General features: G+C 31.6%; 1 protein-coding gene and 1 long non-coding RNA gene across 9 annotated transcripts; both read left to right on the top strand.

Annotated features, from left to right (window-relative positions):
- Positions 1 to 2,607: 2,607 nt before the first annotated feature.
- LOC146930835 (uncharacterized) lies at positions 2,608 to 6,092 on the top strand. Of its 8 annotated transcripts, none has more exons than XR_015006513.1 (8): positions 2,608 to 2,965; positions 3,300 to 3,392; positions 3,955 to 4,081; positions 4,228 to 4,324; positions 4,430 to 4,507; positions 4,592 to 4,658; positions 5,503 to 5,587; positions 5,740 to 6,092. It is a non-coding gene; the product is annotated as an uncharacterized LOC146930835 (long non-coding RNA). The 8 variants fall into 8 exon arrangements; XR_015006509.1 differs by having other exon boundaries at positions 5,503 to 5,596; positions 5,740 to 5,879; XR_015006511.1 differs by lacking the exon at positions 4,592 to 4,658 and having other exon boundaries at positions 5,503 to 5,596; positions 5,740 to 5,879.
- A 2,239-nt stretch (positions 6,093 to 8,331) lies between these two features.
- LOC146930834 (beta-glucosidase 12-like) lies at positions 8,332 to 13,248 on the top strand. Its single transcript, XM_085702279.1, has 13 exons — positions 8,332 to 8,648; positions 8,949 to 9,018; positions 9,242 to 9,300; positions 10,657 to 10,732; positions 10,836 to 10,913; positions 11,031 to 11,118; positions 11,275 to 11,452; positions 11,577 to 11,692; positions 11,799 to 12,022; positions 12,241 to 12,272; positions 12,412 to 12,514; positions 12,755 to 12,863; positions 12,987 to 13,248. Exons 1-13 carry the CDS (start codon positions 8,469 to 8,471, stop codon positions 13,159 to 13,161), a joined length of 1,488 nt encoding a protein of 495 aa, XP_085558405.1. The 5' UTR covers positions 8,332 to 8,468; the 3' UTR covers positions 13,162 to 13,248.
- The last annotated feature ends 1,428 nt before the right edge of the window (positions 13,249 to 14,676 follow it).

Genomic DNA, 14,676 nt, shown 5'->3' with positions numbered 1-14,676 from the left:
TGAACGAAAGACTCACAAAGATTTTCACAAGTACCAAACCTCTGCTGAAATTGTTCTGCATTCACTTAGAATTTCTGTGTCTCAAAGTCATATCTTAGAAATTCTTAAGTCCATTGAGTCTGTATCTGATTTGTATTGTGAGCACCTCTGATTGTATATCAAGTGTTCAACCTTAAACAATTTTCTGTGTAATTTTGTTTAGTTAGGAAGTCTCTTGCAGTTGTGCTTGAGCAGGAAGTCTCTTGATTGTGTTCTTGAGCAAAGGAAGTCTCTTGCTTGTGTGCTTGAGCATTGGAAGTCTCTTGCTTGTGTGCTTGAGCATTGGAAGTCTCTTGCTTGTGTGCTTGAGCATTTGTAATCAGATATTACTCATAGTGAAATCTCCTTGGAAGTGCAAGGGGGACTGGACTACTTCCGGATTGTGGAAGGAACCAGTATAATTGCTTTGTGTCGTTCTTCTTCTCTCTCTCTCTGTTTTATTCCGCTGCATTTAGATTCTGATTATCACTTCAGAAGCTGTCTCGCTTAGCTTCTGATCAGTGTGTTCAGTTTTTAGGAGAAAAGAAGAATTTTTCTAAAACACAATTCAACCCCCCTTCTTGTGTTTTTCTCACCTTCAGTATATAGTTGATTTGGTAGAATACATGTGTTGTGTTCCCTTCATTCTTTTTAATTTTCAAAGAGGCTTGCAAATTTTTACACTAAGTATAAGACACTTTAATATCAACATATTGAGAAAAGTTTCAAGAATTTAATTTAAATCCAACATCATAATGATACCACATATTTTGGAAGAATGTAATGTAACGTAGATGAAATTAAAACTAAATAAAATTGTGTATTTTTTGAATTGATTTCATGTACTTGTGTTTTTTTAGTTATGAATTGTTTCATTCATGCATTCATTCATTCATGTAGAATTGAAAGTTATAATACGCAACTTTATTCAAAGTACCAAAATGATTACCAAAAAGAATATATCTAAATTCATAAAAAAAACATCCAAAAACAAAGACATTATTACAAGCCATTGCAAAAATATCTTTTAATCTTCTCCCTCATCACTTAAGTTAATTGTGTTGTCCTTGACAGTTCCTGGGGCATCTAATTTTGGTTGTGGACTAAATAACACGTCCTTCCACTCCTTCTTTGTAAATTGTACATTGGCACCTTCACATTTCTTTTTTTCTTCGGATCCTTCACATTTGATGTTCTGCCATCTCAAAGTTGTTTTTGCTTTCTTTTTCAGATCCTTCTCACCCTCCTTTTTCAATTGAGCATCACCCTACTTCTCAGACATATCTACACAATGCAAATAATCAATGGTTAAACCTACTCTATTTGTAAAAATTCTACCACAATTGGACAATTTCTAGAGTGTAACATTCAATCATTAACAATTTATCCAACAATTCTCAACATAAAATCTAGAGTGTAAAATCAATGGTCAAACCTAGAGTGTAACATTCAATCAACATAAAATCTAACAATTTCTACCACAATTTGGGTCAAACCTACTCTGATCAACATTTTCAAACTTAATAACAATCCTAAAAACTAAAAATTGGTAAAAAAAAATCCTAAAAATCTAAATATGTGAAATTTATCAAAAAAAATCTAACAATTCAATTAAAAAAAACCAATGCAATAGGATAATAAACACTCACTTGATCTTGTGGTTGTAATTGACGTTGATTGACTTAAGCTTGGAGATAATCGCAAGAAAAGAGAGCAAAATCGCAACAATGGAGTTTTGAATATTCTTGTGGCAGAATGGTGTTGTTATGTTTTTATAAAATAACCCAACGTGAGTTAACTCACGTTGAAATCAACCAATGTATCAAACGTGACTTAAGTCACGCTAGTTATACACCTATGTGAGTTAAGTCACGTGTGAGTATACCTCTTTCTTTCCTCTAACCATCACTTCTACAAAACAACCTTAAAATCATCTCACTTTCTACTCACTTTCATTCTCTTAACAATCTTTCCTTTCACTTGTTTTTCTTCAACTTTCTTTCATAATCCAAAAAAGCATACATGCATAGGAGCGTGTTAAGATTTGATTGAAAAATAAAAAATTCATGTCAAACTTGTATTCCAAGAAAGTATTGGACTCGGTCTGCGCCTGTAGCGAACCACACTCTAAATCCAAATTAAGAAAATGTTTACATTTTTTATTTTGAGAAAAGATGTGCTCGCTTATTGTATCACTGTTTGAAAACAACTGTTAACATGATACTGTTAGTTTAGATGACGTGACACTGAAATATATGCCACACGAGATTAATCTTAAAATAATATTTTCCTTTTATTTTTATAAGCCAATATATTTTCCCATTTACCATGTCAGAAATATTATACTCCCTCCGGTCCTAAATATAAGAGAAGAATTTTTTTTTTTAGATTCATTGAATAATTAATGTATTTGGACTACACACTAGTACAAAAAACACTTATTGACACAGGGATTTTAAGTGGGAAGCTATCCACCAGACTTAAAAACATGTGTGGAGTCTATCGACACAGGAATTTTAAGTGGACAGTTATCCACTTGACTTAAAAACTCAGCGAAAAGAAATAGATTAAAAAAAAAAACAAATTTAGTGCCAAACCAAATTTGAGATTACCAAAAAAAAAAAAACAAATTTAGTGCGAAACCAAATTTTGATGAAAACACATCTAGCCGCTCAAGTGCAAAAGCCAAACCCAATTCCTTTCAAAAATTTTGGTGAAAACAGCTTCACTATCGAGAAACCTTGTGTCATCCTTCTCCACCGTGACACCCTTCGATTCTGAGATTCACCACATCTCCACTCTCAGCTTCACCATCGAGCTCCACTCTATATACTCCACGATTCTGAGCTTCTAATTTGACATTCACCCATAGATTCTGAGATTAACCACCGTCACTTCACCACCGTCGTCAACCAAACCCAGCCGCCGTCGTCGCCGAAGAGCTTTGGTATACCCCTCTCTCTAATGTTTATACTTTAATTTCTGTTATCGCTGTGATTTTTTTTATTTTTTTCTTTAATTTATATTATTATTTTGATTTTTGAGAAAATAAAGTTGAAATTTGTGAAGGTGGCAATCGATAGATTTTGTGAAGTTGAATTGTAGCACAATTTATTTGACTTCACCACTCCTTGATTTCATAGCCTGAAACTGCTGTGGGATTATTTTCTTTGACTTCACCACTGTGTTATTTTGATTTGGAGGTTGTTTTCTTTTATTTTTTCAATTTCTTTGAGAAAATAATATAACAAGCCTAATTTTCATTATTTTTATTTCACCAGGTTGGGAAGGGTCATTTTTTTGGTTGCCGATTCTTGGGGCACATCAGAAGGTGCACCTGATGTCAAAATAAAATATGGTTGCTGGCTTACAAGGTACATATAGTTAAATTACATGTATGTGTCTATAGTTTATGTATGTAAGCTACCTTGCCTTTTATCTTTCTATTTGTAGAGGCTTTGTCAACAAAATTCAATACCAAATTAATCTTTGTAGCACCAACACTTTGGATTACAGGCTTGTTCGGTGTGACATGTGTCAATGTTGGACATTTATATGACATCGACATAAGTAGCTACCTTGAATCACTTATATTTTCCTACACTATTATTGTGTCTATGTGTTTGCATCAATGTCCCGTTTAGTGTCCGTGCTTGTGTCATTGCTTCATATATATTAATCAGGACTAGGAAGTTCTGTTTGGTTGTTAATAATTGAAATGTATCTCTATCCAAGAACTGAAGGCAATAGTTTTATCTTCTCGTCTTTTATTTGCAGAAATACATAAAAATTAGCATTTCTAAAACGGCTGACATGTAAAGTGTGAATAATATGATTTCAAATCAATAATCATCTCATTTTCGTATTATATTTGTTACTTGGCTCTAAGGTTTTCACGGCTTGTTTTAATACTGTTAATGAAAATTTGATTGGCAGAATGGCAAATGGCAGGTACTTGTAATTGGTGATGAAGAACCAAATGTTCCTATCTGGACCCTGTACTGTTCAAACTTCCATCAAATGTGTTGCTGTTGTTCTACAAAATAGGCCTAGATTTTCAAAAGTAATGTTTCTATCCTTACATTCTTCATAGATATATGCATGTGCGTGTGTATTTTTTCCAATCTAGGTTAGTAATGTGCTTTTGAATTAATTAAAGAAATTGAGGATTCATTATGAGCCTAGAGTAATTAGCTTATTTTATTTTAGAGGGAGTCGATTCATGAAACATTCATATGATAAAGGAATTACCTGGATAGAATGAGAACAACTTCCACCTGGTATATCAGGACCAATAAAGAACAAGGTAAAACAAAAGCCACTAAATAGTAATTTTTCGCTCGGAGTTTGGAATTCGCAGTTATGAAAATAATTATAATCTTAGTGGTGAATTCGATTTGTTTTTGTTCAGCCTATCTTGCTGGAAAACGGTGACTTACTTTGTGGATCTTCTGTTGAAAGCTAGAACTCTTGGGGATCATGGGCAGAGGTTCCTAATAAAATTGATTCTTAGTCATGTAATTAATATTGATATAATCTAGTAATATATTCAGTAGTTGTTGCATTATAATAGGTGACAACAGATTTTGGAAAGACAGTGAGAAAGTATGGTCCAATTTATATCAAGAATAATCCTCTAGGTGTGGAACCATTGGAGAAGGCTGATTAGTTGCAATCCCATTTTGATTCTACACATCCAATTTTTATTAAGTAGTTTCTATTCTACTCTTTTTAATTAATTATTAAGTTTTAGTTTTTTGTTGATTCAATCCTGTTTTGATTTCATAATTGCATTTGAATTGACTTGACTGAGCAATTAGGGAACTGATTTCTATTGGTGCAATATTCTTCGTACAATGAGTTTTAATTTCTTTCAGTGTTTACATTTACACATCTGCCAAGTGAATCCATTATCAAATCTAGATTGAATCACTATTGCATACAAGCATCAAGGATAGAAGCAACTTATATAAAATCCATTTTTTATTTTTTATAATAGAAACAACTTATACAAAGTGGTTATATGACAAACTAACTTATACTCAAGAGAGTCTAGGTATTATATTATGGGAAATGTTAACTTGTGCCCTTAGGGCACATGTTAAGAATTCCACTAATTCTATTAGTATCGGAAATTGTGTTAATTTATTGCTCAAAATGTTTAATATAATCTTACCATTAATGGAATGACATTAATGCTTAACATGTGCCCTAAGGGCAAGTTAACATGACCCTTATATTATTTTGTAGGATTAGTAAACCAATGTATGTCCATAAGTTTTCTCTCAAGGTCTCTAGAATTGGAGTAGAGGAGGGAGATAAAAATGTACATCAAACTCTTGAAGAGGATTAGTTTTGTAATCTCATTTAACATCAAACTCTTGAAGGATTATGCTTCAGTGTCTGATTAATATTTTTTTATTTTTTTTCTGTTGGTGAAATTTTGTGCTGCTTCTGATTCCATTCACCTAAAAAATTATGCAGGTTTGCTCTACACCTGTCTGCACAGCTTGTGCAGATCTTAAAATTGTGTGACTATAGAACATTAGCAATTGGTGATGGGAGTGATGTAAGGATGGTAAAAGCTGATATAGGTTTTGGTTTTAGTGGTTTCTCTGAACACTGATGCTTGTGGTTCTTAATTATTGTTATTAATTTAGTAGCACCGAATGATAATTTGCTTTTGTTTACTAATCTGAACATGATGTTGATCATTTACAGGATCTGAGCAGCCTGAACTGGAGGAAACATATGATTCTGCTTAAACAGAAAATAAGGAACGCTTTGGAGTTGAACATGACCAAGCTATGGAGTTCACTACATCTGAAGAGGTTTCTGTGGAAATTACTGACCTAACTATTGCCTCTTTAACTGTTGCTGAACCTGATGATGCTTTGTGAATGTTTCTAACCAAGATGTTGTTGGCTTGTCTCTTGTGTTATCTGAAGTAGCTTATAAGAAGATTTTGTAGCTTTGAGTTTGTTTAGTGTTTGATATGGAATTTGGTTCAATGATGATATTAGTTATTGTGTATGAAATTTTAGATTAATTTATAAAATTCTGTTTTATCATCATGTATAATATATAAGAAACTAAAAAAAAAAGAATTAGAATTTAAATAGGTTGAATGGATTTTTTTTTAATACTTTTTAGCCTTTTTTATGTGGGATTAGCCGACGTAATTAAAACTTTTTAAGTGGGGTGAGCCGACTTAATTAATAACTTTTTAGGTGGGGTGAACCGACTTAATTGATAACTTTTTAAGTGGGGTGAAATATAGACTACTTAAAATCAAAATAGTTATTAAGTCGTCCACCTATAAGTGGGATATAGAACCGACTTAAAAAGTCTTTTTTACCCCACTTAAAAAGTGTTTTTTGTACTAGTGACAATGTAAACTAAATACATTATTTATTCAATGAACCTAAAAAAAGAATCTTCTCTTGTATTAAGGACCGGAGGGAGTATTACTTTAAAATTTAAATAACTATTTTCAAATTATATTAACTATTAATTTTACAAAATCTATGAAATTGGAATCAATCGATAATTTTTTCTCAACTGAGCCTTATTTTCTTATATCGAATTTTTTTTGTTCATCTATTTTCTTATCAATAATCTATACTACATACAATCGCGACAATCGTTGCCTCTCTACTCTCCTCTCAATCATCGTTGCATCTCTTCTTAATCTTCGTTGTTGATTTTCTCTTCTCAATCAATATCGCTATATATAATCATTGTGGCTTCTCTACTCGCCCTTCGGTTCATTCACACATGTCTGAATCTATTGACAAGAAATTATGGACTCTATAATTTCTAGGTTTTGCAATTTCTGAACTCTACAAATTCACACTGCAATTTTTGGGCAAAATATCAGAATTGAAAAAGGAGTTGAAAAAGAAAGAGGATGCATCAAATGGAAAAATATGATAAATATGATAATTGAAAAGGATGAAGTTTTGGGTGGTTTTCTTGTATTCTCATGGGTTGTAAATTAGAGATTATTGTTTGTATTAGACGCAAATGTTTAGTTGTTGTTTTGTTTAGATTGTGAGTCTTGTTTATGTTATTTAAATTGTGAGGAATCATGAGTTAGGGTTCATAGATGTTGGAAGTAGAGATAAAAAAAAAAAGGGTTAGCATTTCTGGTTTGTAAATGTTTTGGTCTAGTTTTTATCCATATGTAAATGTTTCAATTTATGATATTATGAAATGTTTTTTTTTTTACTTTGATATTGTTAATGAGTTTTTAATCATTGTTTAATATTCACTACCAAAAAAAAATCATTGTTTAATATTAACTATTAATTATAAAAATAAAATAAAAAAAATATTATTTTAAGTTTAATCTGACATTTTAATAAAAATTACATAAAGAATGTTTTTTTCTTTTAAGGAAAATAATGTTTTTTTAATATTAGAGTTGGGCCTTCAATTTGATTGGGCACTCATGAGCATAACTTTTTAATAGATATTTCTAACAAAATTGTCCCTTTCCTTTATCAGTGCTAGTGGAAAGACAGACACGCATTTTAATAGATATTTCTTACAAAATTGTCCTTTTCCACTTTTTTATTGCGCTAACATCTGTAAATTATGAACAATATTTTTTTTTATGAAAGTTTAATTTTGATTAAAAATATAGATATAAATATTTGCGACTTTCAAAATAATAGAGACCAATGATGAGTTGTTGCTTCCAAAAGACAAAAAATCAAAACCTTAAATAATTTCGACTTCTCATTTTCATATCAGATAGATTGTTTTTTTTTTTTTGAATAAATATCAGATAGATTGTTGAAAATAACTATTTAACTTCTGAAATAAAACCGAATATACATATTAATAAAAACAACCAAATACCTCTGAAATAAAATACCTCTGAAATAAAACCAAATATATCTAATAATACTTTTTTTTTGGGAAATATAGCTAATAATACTATCACCCTTTAAAGAATGAATGGCAACAATATGCTTGATAAAACAAAGAAGGCAGAAAATTAGAAAATTTGTAAAAACTTTTTTGACTTCAAAAATTTTCTTAAGAAACTTGGCAACTTTTATTTATAAGAAGATATTTTTTTTTTGAAAAAAAAAAGAGAGAGAGGCAAAATAACATTACACATATACTATCAGAGATATATATCTTATTAACATCTTTTCAACTTTAGAAATCAATTTAAAATATTGTTATTATAATTTATGCATTACATTATGTATGTATGAAATTGTATACTTACTCTTTTTAAAACATAACATGCTTTGTTCAGAAAAATAAAACATAACATGTTCCAAAGGAGTGGACACTAGCATACTTCAATTTTCAACTTTCTCTCATGTCTTGTCTCTTCTCATTTACGAGTCCTAGTTTTCCTATATATATCTCTTTTAATTTTGTCTCTTCTCACCAACAACTACTGTTATTCTATTTCTCTTTAGGGCATCATGGCAATCTATGGCCATCTATGTCTCCTCTACCTTGGTGTCTTGACTCTTACTATTAGCACCTGTGTTCCAATAATGGCAGCAACTCTTACTCCTACAACACTTGTTAACCTTACTTCTCTAAAACGTAGCAGTTTTCCCAAAGGTTTCATTTTTGGTACTGGCTCGGCCTCCTACAAGGTGTGTTTAGTAACATTTTGTATGTTATCAAACTTTTCATACCTTGAAAAACAATAAATTTAGAGATAGATATAATTCCATTTACCCACAATTATTTTTGTAAAAAATCATTTAATGTATGTTTTTAAATTTTGTAATGGTACATAGCAAAAACAAGCTTAATCAGTCAAAAATTTTGAACAAAATTCAATACTTAATGACCAAAGATTTAGGGATGAAGTGTATGGGTAATAGTATTAATGAAAGCTTGAGAATTGGGGGTTAATTAATAAGATATAATTATGTGTGCTGATAATGTAGTATGAAGGTGCTGCAAATGAAGGCGGAAGAGGACAAAGTGTTTTGGATAAATATGCTCATGAACATCCAGGTATATTTCTTTATTTTCTGACTTTCTTTTCTTAATTATCTCAATTTGATGAATAATAAGCTGAATGAAAAATCCCTTCAAAAGTAAAATAACTTGAATGAAAAATAAAAGGTGCTTCATTTACATGTTTTGTTTTAATAAAAGCAAAATACATGTAGTAATTGCCTTATTATGCCTCTTCAATTTTTTTTTTTTTTTGCCTAATTGGTGTAATTTCATGCAGAACAAATATTGGATGGAAGCAATGGAGATGTAGCTGTTGATCAGTATCATCGTTATAAGGTACATCCAATTTGATATAAAAGCAATCTCTTGACCTTGCAAAGTTTGCATTATTAATGCACTACAAAAAAATCGCGTGAATTAGGGGGGCAAAAATTTGTTTGTTACGACAGTTTTAGCCACCACTATAAACCAAAATGGCATTTTCAAAACTTTCGTAATTTTGCATGCCAAAAAGTTTAAAACAGTGGTTTAAGAAGAACCACCATGTAAATTGGCATAGTACACGTTGAATAAAATGGCGGCTAATATTTTGAATAAAACGGCAGTTTTAACCGACATAATATACACTTTTCAGCAAAAAAAAGTGCATAATGACAGTTTGAACCGCCGTAATGACCACATTTTCACAAAAACAGTTATGCATATAGTTGCAGTTTGAACCGCCGTAATGACCACATTTTTATGAAAAGAAAAATATGCTTATAGGGAAGACATTCTTGAATGATACAACAAAATCTGTTTAACAAGAAGCTAAAATAGACTCTATAAGACTATAACATTACCTCTTGTATTTTATTTTCTAATCGGGCAAGCAACTTGTAATGATTCTCAAAGATGGATGCCGTATAAACCTGGAACAAATTTTAGTTTGCATGCAGATAAATCAAGAACTTCAGTTTGCTAACAAATACTATTAAAATGTTTCCAAAATCAAACATTAAATATCTTCCCACACACGTTATTTATGAACATGGAGGTTTCCACAAACTTGGTCTATGCATCATTAGCCAAAAATATTTTTGAGAACTATAATTATTTATACGTCTTTTTCAATATTAATCTGGTAGTCACTACTCAAAACAAGAACAATAATATCTTCAAAGGAAGTCGGATAGAAAAATGATAATTTGACAGATCTGGATGCCCTAAATTTTTTTCACTTCTTTATAAGAGATTCGACTTCGGACCATTGTCCAGACTCTTATACGTGTTATTCATTTATTTTTTATTTTTTTGGTGAATACCTCTTATTTGTACAAATCCAGAAAAACGTAAAACCAGGAAACAAATGCAGAAACTACTAGTACAACTAGAAACCAAGAAACCATTTATTTGTACAAAAAAAACATAACAACAAAAAAAAAAAAAATAATCCAACCATTGTAAAATTTCACATGAAATGGAATTTGATATAGGCTAAACATTATATAATCAATTATCGATATTTAAAGTTCAGAAAACTACTTGTACCAACAAAATAAAAAGTTCAGAAAACTATTGCATCAGTATCAAGTCAGAGATATAATATATCATTGTTTTGTATGAATTAAATTCAATCATATATTTTACCTTATGTGTATGCAATTTTTTTGTCAAGTATATGTGGTAACCATTATTTTCACATCTTAATAGGAAGATGTTGCAATCATGAAGTATATGAATACAGATGCATACAGATTCTCCATCTCTTGGCCAAGAATACTGCCAAGTAATATGAATTTATTCAAATCCTTTAATTCACTTAGAGTTTCATGTATAGGTGTGAATCTTTCATTTACATTAACTAATTTACAGCTTTAACAAACATGCAGAAGGAAAAGTGAGTGCAGGTATAAATCAAGAAGGAATCAAATATTACAACAATCTGATCAATGAGCTACTTGATAATGGTAATGCATACATACTTCACAAGTATATCATATTCATGAAGTTCATAATACTTTTTTTTTTTTACTAAATGATGTTCATAATCATAGTAATATAAATTGATGGAATTATTGATATAGGTCTGGTACCATTTGTGACCCTTTTCCACTGGGATCTTCCCCAAGCCTTACAAGATGAGTACAGTGGCTTCTTAAGCCCTTATATTATGTAAGTTGCATGACACAAATTTTCATTCAAGCAAGTATAATAATTTGATCGTTACGTGCATGATCCATGATAAAGCTTTATGACGTAGTTGACCCTACATGGTGATATATAGTTTGATTGCTGATGTTTTTGTTGTTATTTTCTATATATATGCAGAAATGATTTTCAAGACTATGCCGAGCTATGCTTCAAGGAATTTGGAGACCGAGTGAAGCATTGGATTACCTTCAATGAGCCACACTCTTACAGTTTGGGTTCAGAACCTTACATCGCCTCACACAACCAACTCCTTGCTCATGCAGCTGCTGTCAAACTTTATAGAACCAATCATCAGGTGCAACACTGAAGAACTTATACCTATTTTTTTTTCCTATGCATATTCAAATTTATTACTAATAAAAATCTTGTATTTGTTATGATTGTCCAAAACATTAATTAACTTGAATTCATGGCTGCAGGCTTCACAAAATGGTTCAATAGGCATCAGCTTAAATTCTCACTGGTCTCTGCCGTTCTCAAATGACACGTTAGATCATCAAGCTGCCGAACGTGCTCTTGATTTCATGTTTGGATGGTAATGTTGCATTTGTTCACAATTGTCCACAAAATCATGGATAAAGACATAATTGCGACTAATGTTATACTTCAATCTAGCTTCATAATTTATTTATTTTTTGCAGGTTTATGCAGCCATTGACAACAGGAGAGTATCCACTAAGCATGGTGTCTTTTGCGGGAAATCGTTTACCAAAGTTCACCAAAGAGCAATCTAAGATGCTTATTGGCTCATTTGATTTTATTGGAATCAATTACTACACCTCCAATTATGCTGCCAATATACCACAATCAAATAGTGACGCAAGCGATCCAAGCTATCTCAAGGATACTCATGTCAAATTTACAAGTAAGAATACCTTGTTCACAACTCCTTATGAAGAATTATACATAGTATATACATGCTGAGTTATATAAAATGAAAATGCATTAACTGATTAAATTGAAATAACCTTAAACCATTGATAGAAAAGTCAAAATGTGATACTTTCTTTTGATTTTTTATTCAATGAAAGAAGACAATTCCTTTATTTGATGTAAAATGTTTCTTGCTATGACTTATGACAGCCGAGCGTAACGGGATACCAATTGGTCCAATGGTGAGTAAGACTCTCATTCAGTTACTGTTATATCTGAGATATGAATTTGTGCGTGCGCATGTATTGAAAATTATACCAGATACTTTATTCTATGATTTGTTTGTTTGATGAATAACTAACAAAATAAATTTACGTACAGGCTGCTTCACCTTGGCTATTTGTTTATCCAAGGGGGATTCAGGAACTACTGTTGTACACAAAGACAAAGTATAACAATCCTTTGATTTACATAACAGAAAATGGTAATATTTTAGTTTTTTTTAAAATTTTTGATATGCATTTGCATCGTTTTTAAGATAAAATTCAAGTTACTATAAAACACACATTAATTTGTATATAAACCTTTTATATACTTAAGCTACTTAATCTTTGAGAACTCCTAATCTTATCTTATTCTTAAATCTCAATACATTGTTTACTTGTTTTTCTTCCTAATCAAATCAATAAACTAAAATTTTCAAATTTTAATATTTAAATTATAGGTATGGACGAGCTCAACGATCCAACACTATCACTTGAAGAGGCGCTTATGGATACTTATAGAATTGATTACTTTTATCGTCATCTTTATTATGTTTCATCTGCAATCAAGTAAATAGCAGCATATCTCTACTTATTAGATATTGAATCACATTATTTTCACACTCTAACCTTACTTAGTTTCCTTTTTTTAATCTCTAATCTATTATTATTTTTGACTTTTTTTTTGTTAAGGCATCATGGTGTGAAAGTACAAGGATATTTTGCATGGTCACTTTTGGACAACTTTGAATGGCTTGCTGGATACACTAGACGTTTTGGAATGAACTATGTTGATTACAATGATAATCTTAAAAGACACCAAAAGCTCTCTGCCTATTGGTTTAGGAACTTTCTTAAGAAACACTAGTGTTACAACTTGATATTGTATGTCATGATGATCCCCAATAATATGATATGAACTTGGTCATTAATCAAGAGCAACTTTAATTTTGAATTAGTTTCCTTAATTTATAAGTATCTATATCTATATCTGAATTCCTGGTAAAATGGAACATAATATATCTGGAGACAAATGTTTGCACTAATTAGTTAAAAATAATGTGTTTTTGTTTATCCTGCTCACGAAAATAGTATCACGCTCACGAAAAAATGCATTATGAAGTTACGAAAGAACATAAAAGAAGTATCAAAATATAAATACAAATGTGTTACAGAATCAATTAAATTATATGCATATAGAACAATCTCAAATGTGTTTTGATTAGATTGTGAATTCCATGCTTTTGTCATGGTCATGGATCTTGAATACGATGGAACCTAGCTTGGACTCAACTATATAAGAGAGATTCTAGGTGGGGAATGGACCACACATTCAACTCAAATCAGAATTGTCTGATTGGAAACCATAGTGGCATGAAAATTGTAAGATGCACATGCAATATTTGTGCAGAGCTGGATAAGAAGAGAGAAGAAGAGAATCTCCATCAATTTTTTACGGTCTTGATGCCACAACATACAACACAGTCCGAACAAACATCTTAAGAACTGAACCATTGTCGACCTTGAACAAAGCGTATGCTATGGTGATTCAAGAGGAACATGTTCGAGCCATAACCAGGACAAATGAATAGAAGAGTGAACATATCGATTGTGCTGCTCGAGTTGGAAAAGGTCGTAACGAAAGTAAGCAGAAAATGTGTTGTGCTCTAATTGCTCCAAGCTAGATAATGATGCTGATACGTCATACGTGCTTCCAATTGATCGGATACCCACAGTTGTGGGGGAATCGAGGAGAAACCAATGGGCGAGGTGCAGTGTGCGCGTGGCAGACAACAACAAGTGGTTACATGAGGAAGAGGACAGATCAGAGCCAATTCATTGCATATCGGCAACACATCAAAGGGAGAACAACTAGTTGATGCTGGCAAGGGAGGACTCAATGGGCTCAGCAACGAACAATGGAACACGTTGCCAGTCATTTGAATTCTCAAAAGGAAGGAAGCCAAGGAAGACTATGTTGTAAGCATAAGATAGTGGCGTGGATAATTGACACAGGAGCTTCTCATCACATGACTTAAATTTTTGAATCAATGAATGACGTGAAAGGGATCATGCCATGCTTTTGATGGCTTACCAAATGTAATAATGGCAATAGCATAAAATGAAGGGACAATAATGCTTGATGGTCACTTGAAGTTAACTAATGTGTTATATGTGCCATAGTTGAATTGCAATTTGATTCATGCATCACAATTAATTGAGGAATCAAATTGCATTGTCCTGTTAAGTGTTAACTAACAAATTTTGTGTTATACATGACCATATCTCGAGGATGCTGATTGGAGCGGATGAGAAACGTGGTGGCTGTGTTAATTTTACGGCATACCATTGTCAAGAGCACTGAAGGTTGTCGAGAAAAGAA

The sequence above is a fragment of the Medicago sativa genome, chromosome 4 (genome assembly GCF_051527215.1).
Source record: "Medicago sativa cultivar Bolivia chromosome 4, Bolivia_mono, whole genome shotgun sequence".
Lineage (NCBI taxonomy): Eukaryota > Viridiplantae > Streptophyta > Magnoliopsida > Fabales > Fabaceae > Medicago > Medicago sativa.
This window is presented reverse-complemented; position numbering and strand designations above follow the sequence as displayed.

Bases quoted from the DNA above. Each gene is read 5' to 3' on its own strand.
- LOC146930834 (XM_085702279.1), top strand. From the start codon at position 8,469: ATGGCAATCTATGGCCATCTATGTCTCCTCTACCTTGGTGTCTTGACT. The intron at 10,733-10,835 runs GTAATATGAATT...ACAAACATGCAG, and splicing joins TTGGCCAAGAATACTGCCAA to AAGGAAAAGTGAGTGCAGGT. The intron at 12,864-12,986 runs GTAAATAGCAGC...TTTTTTGTTAAG, and splicing joins TATGTTTCATCTGCAATCAA to GCATCATGGTGTGAAAGTAC.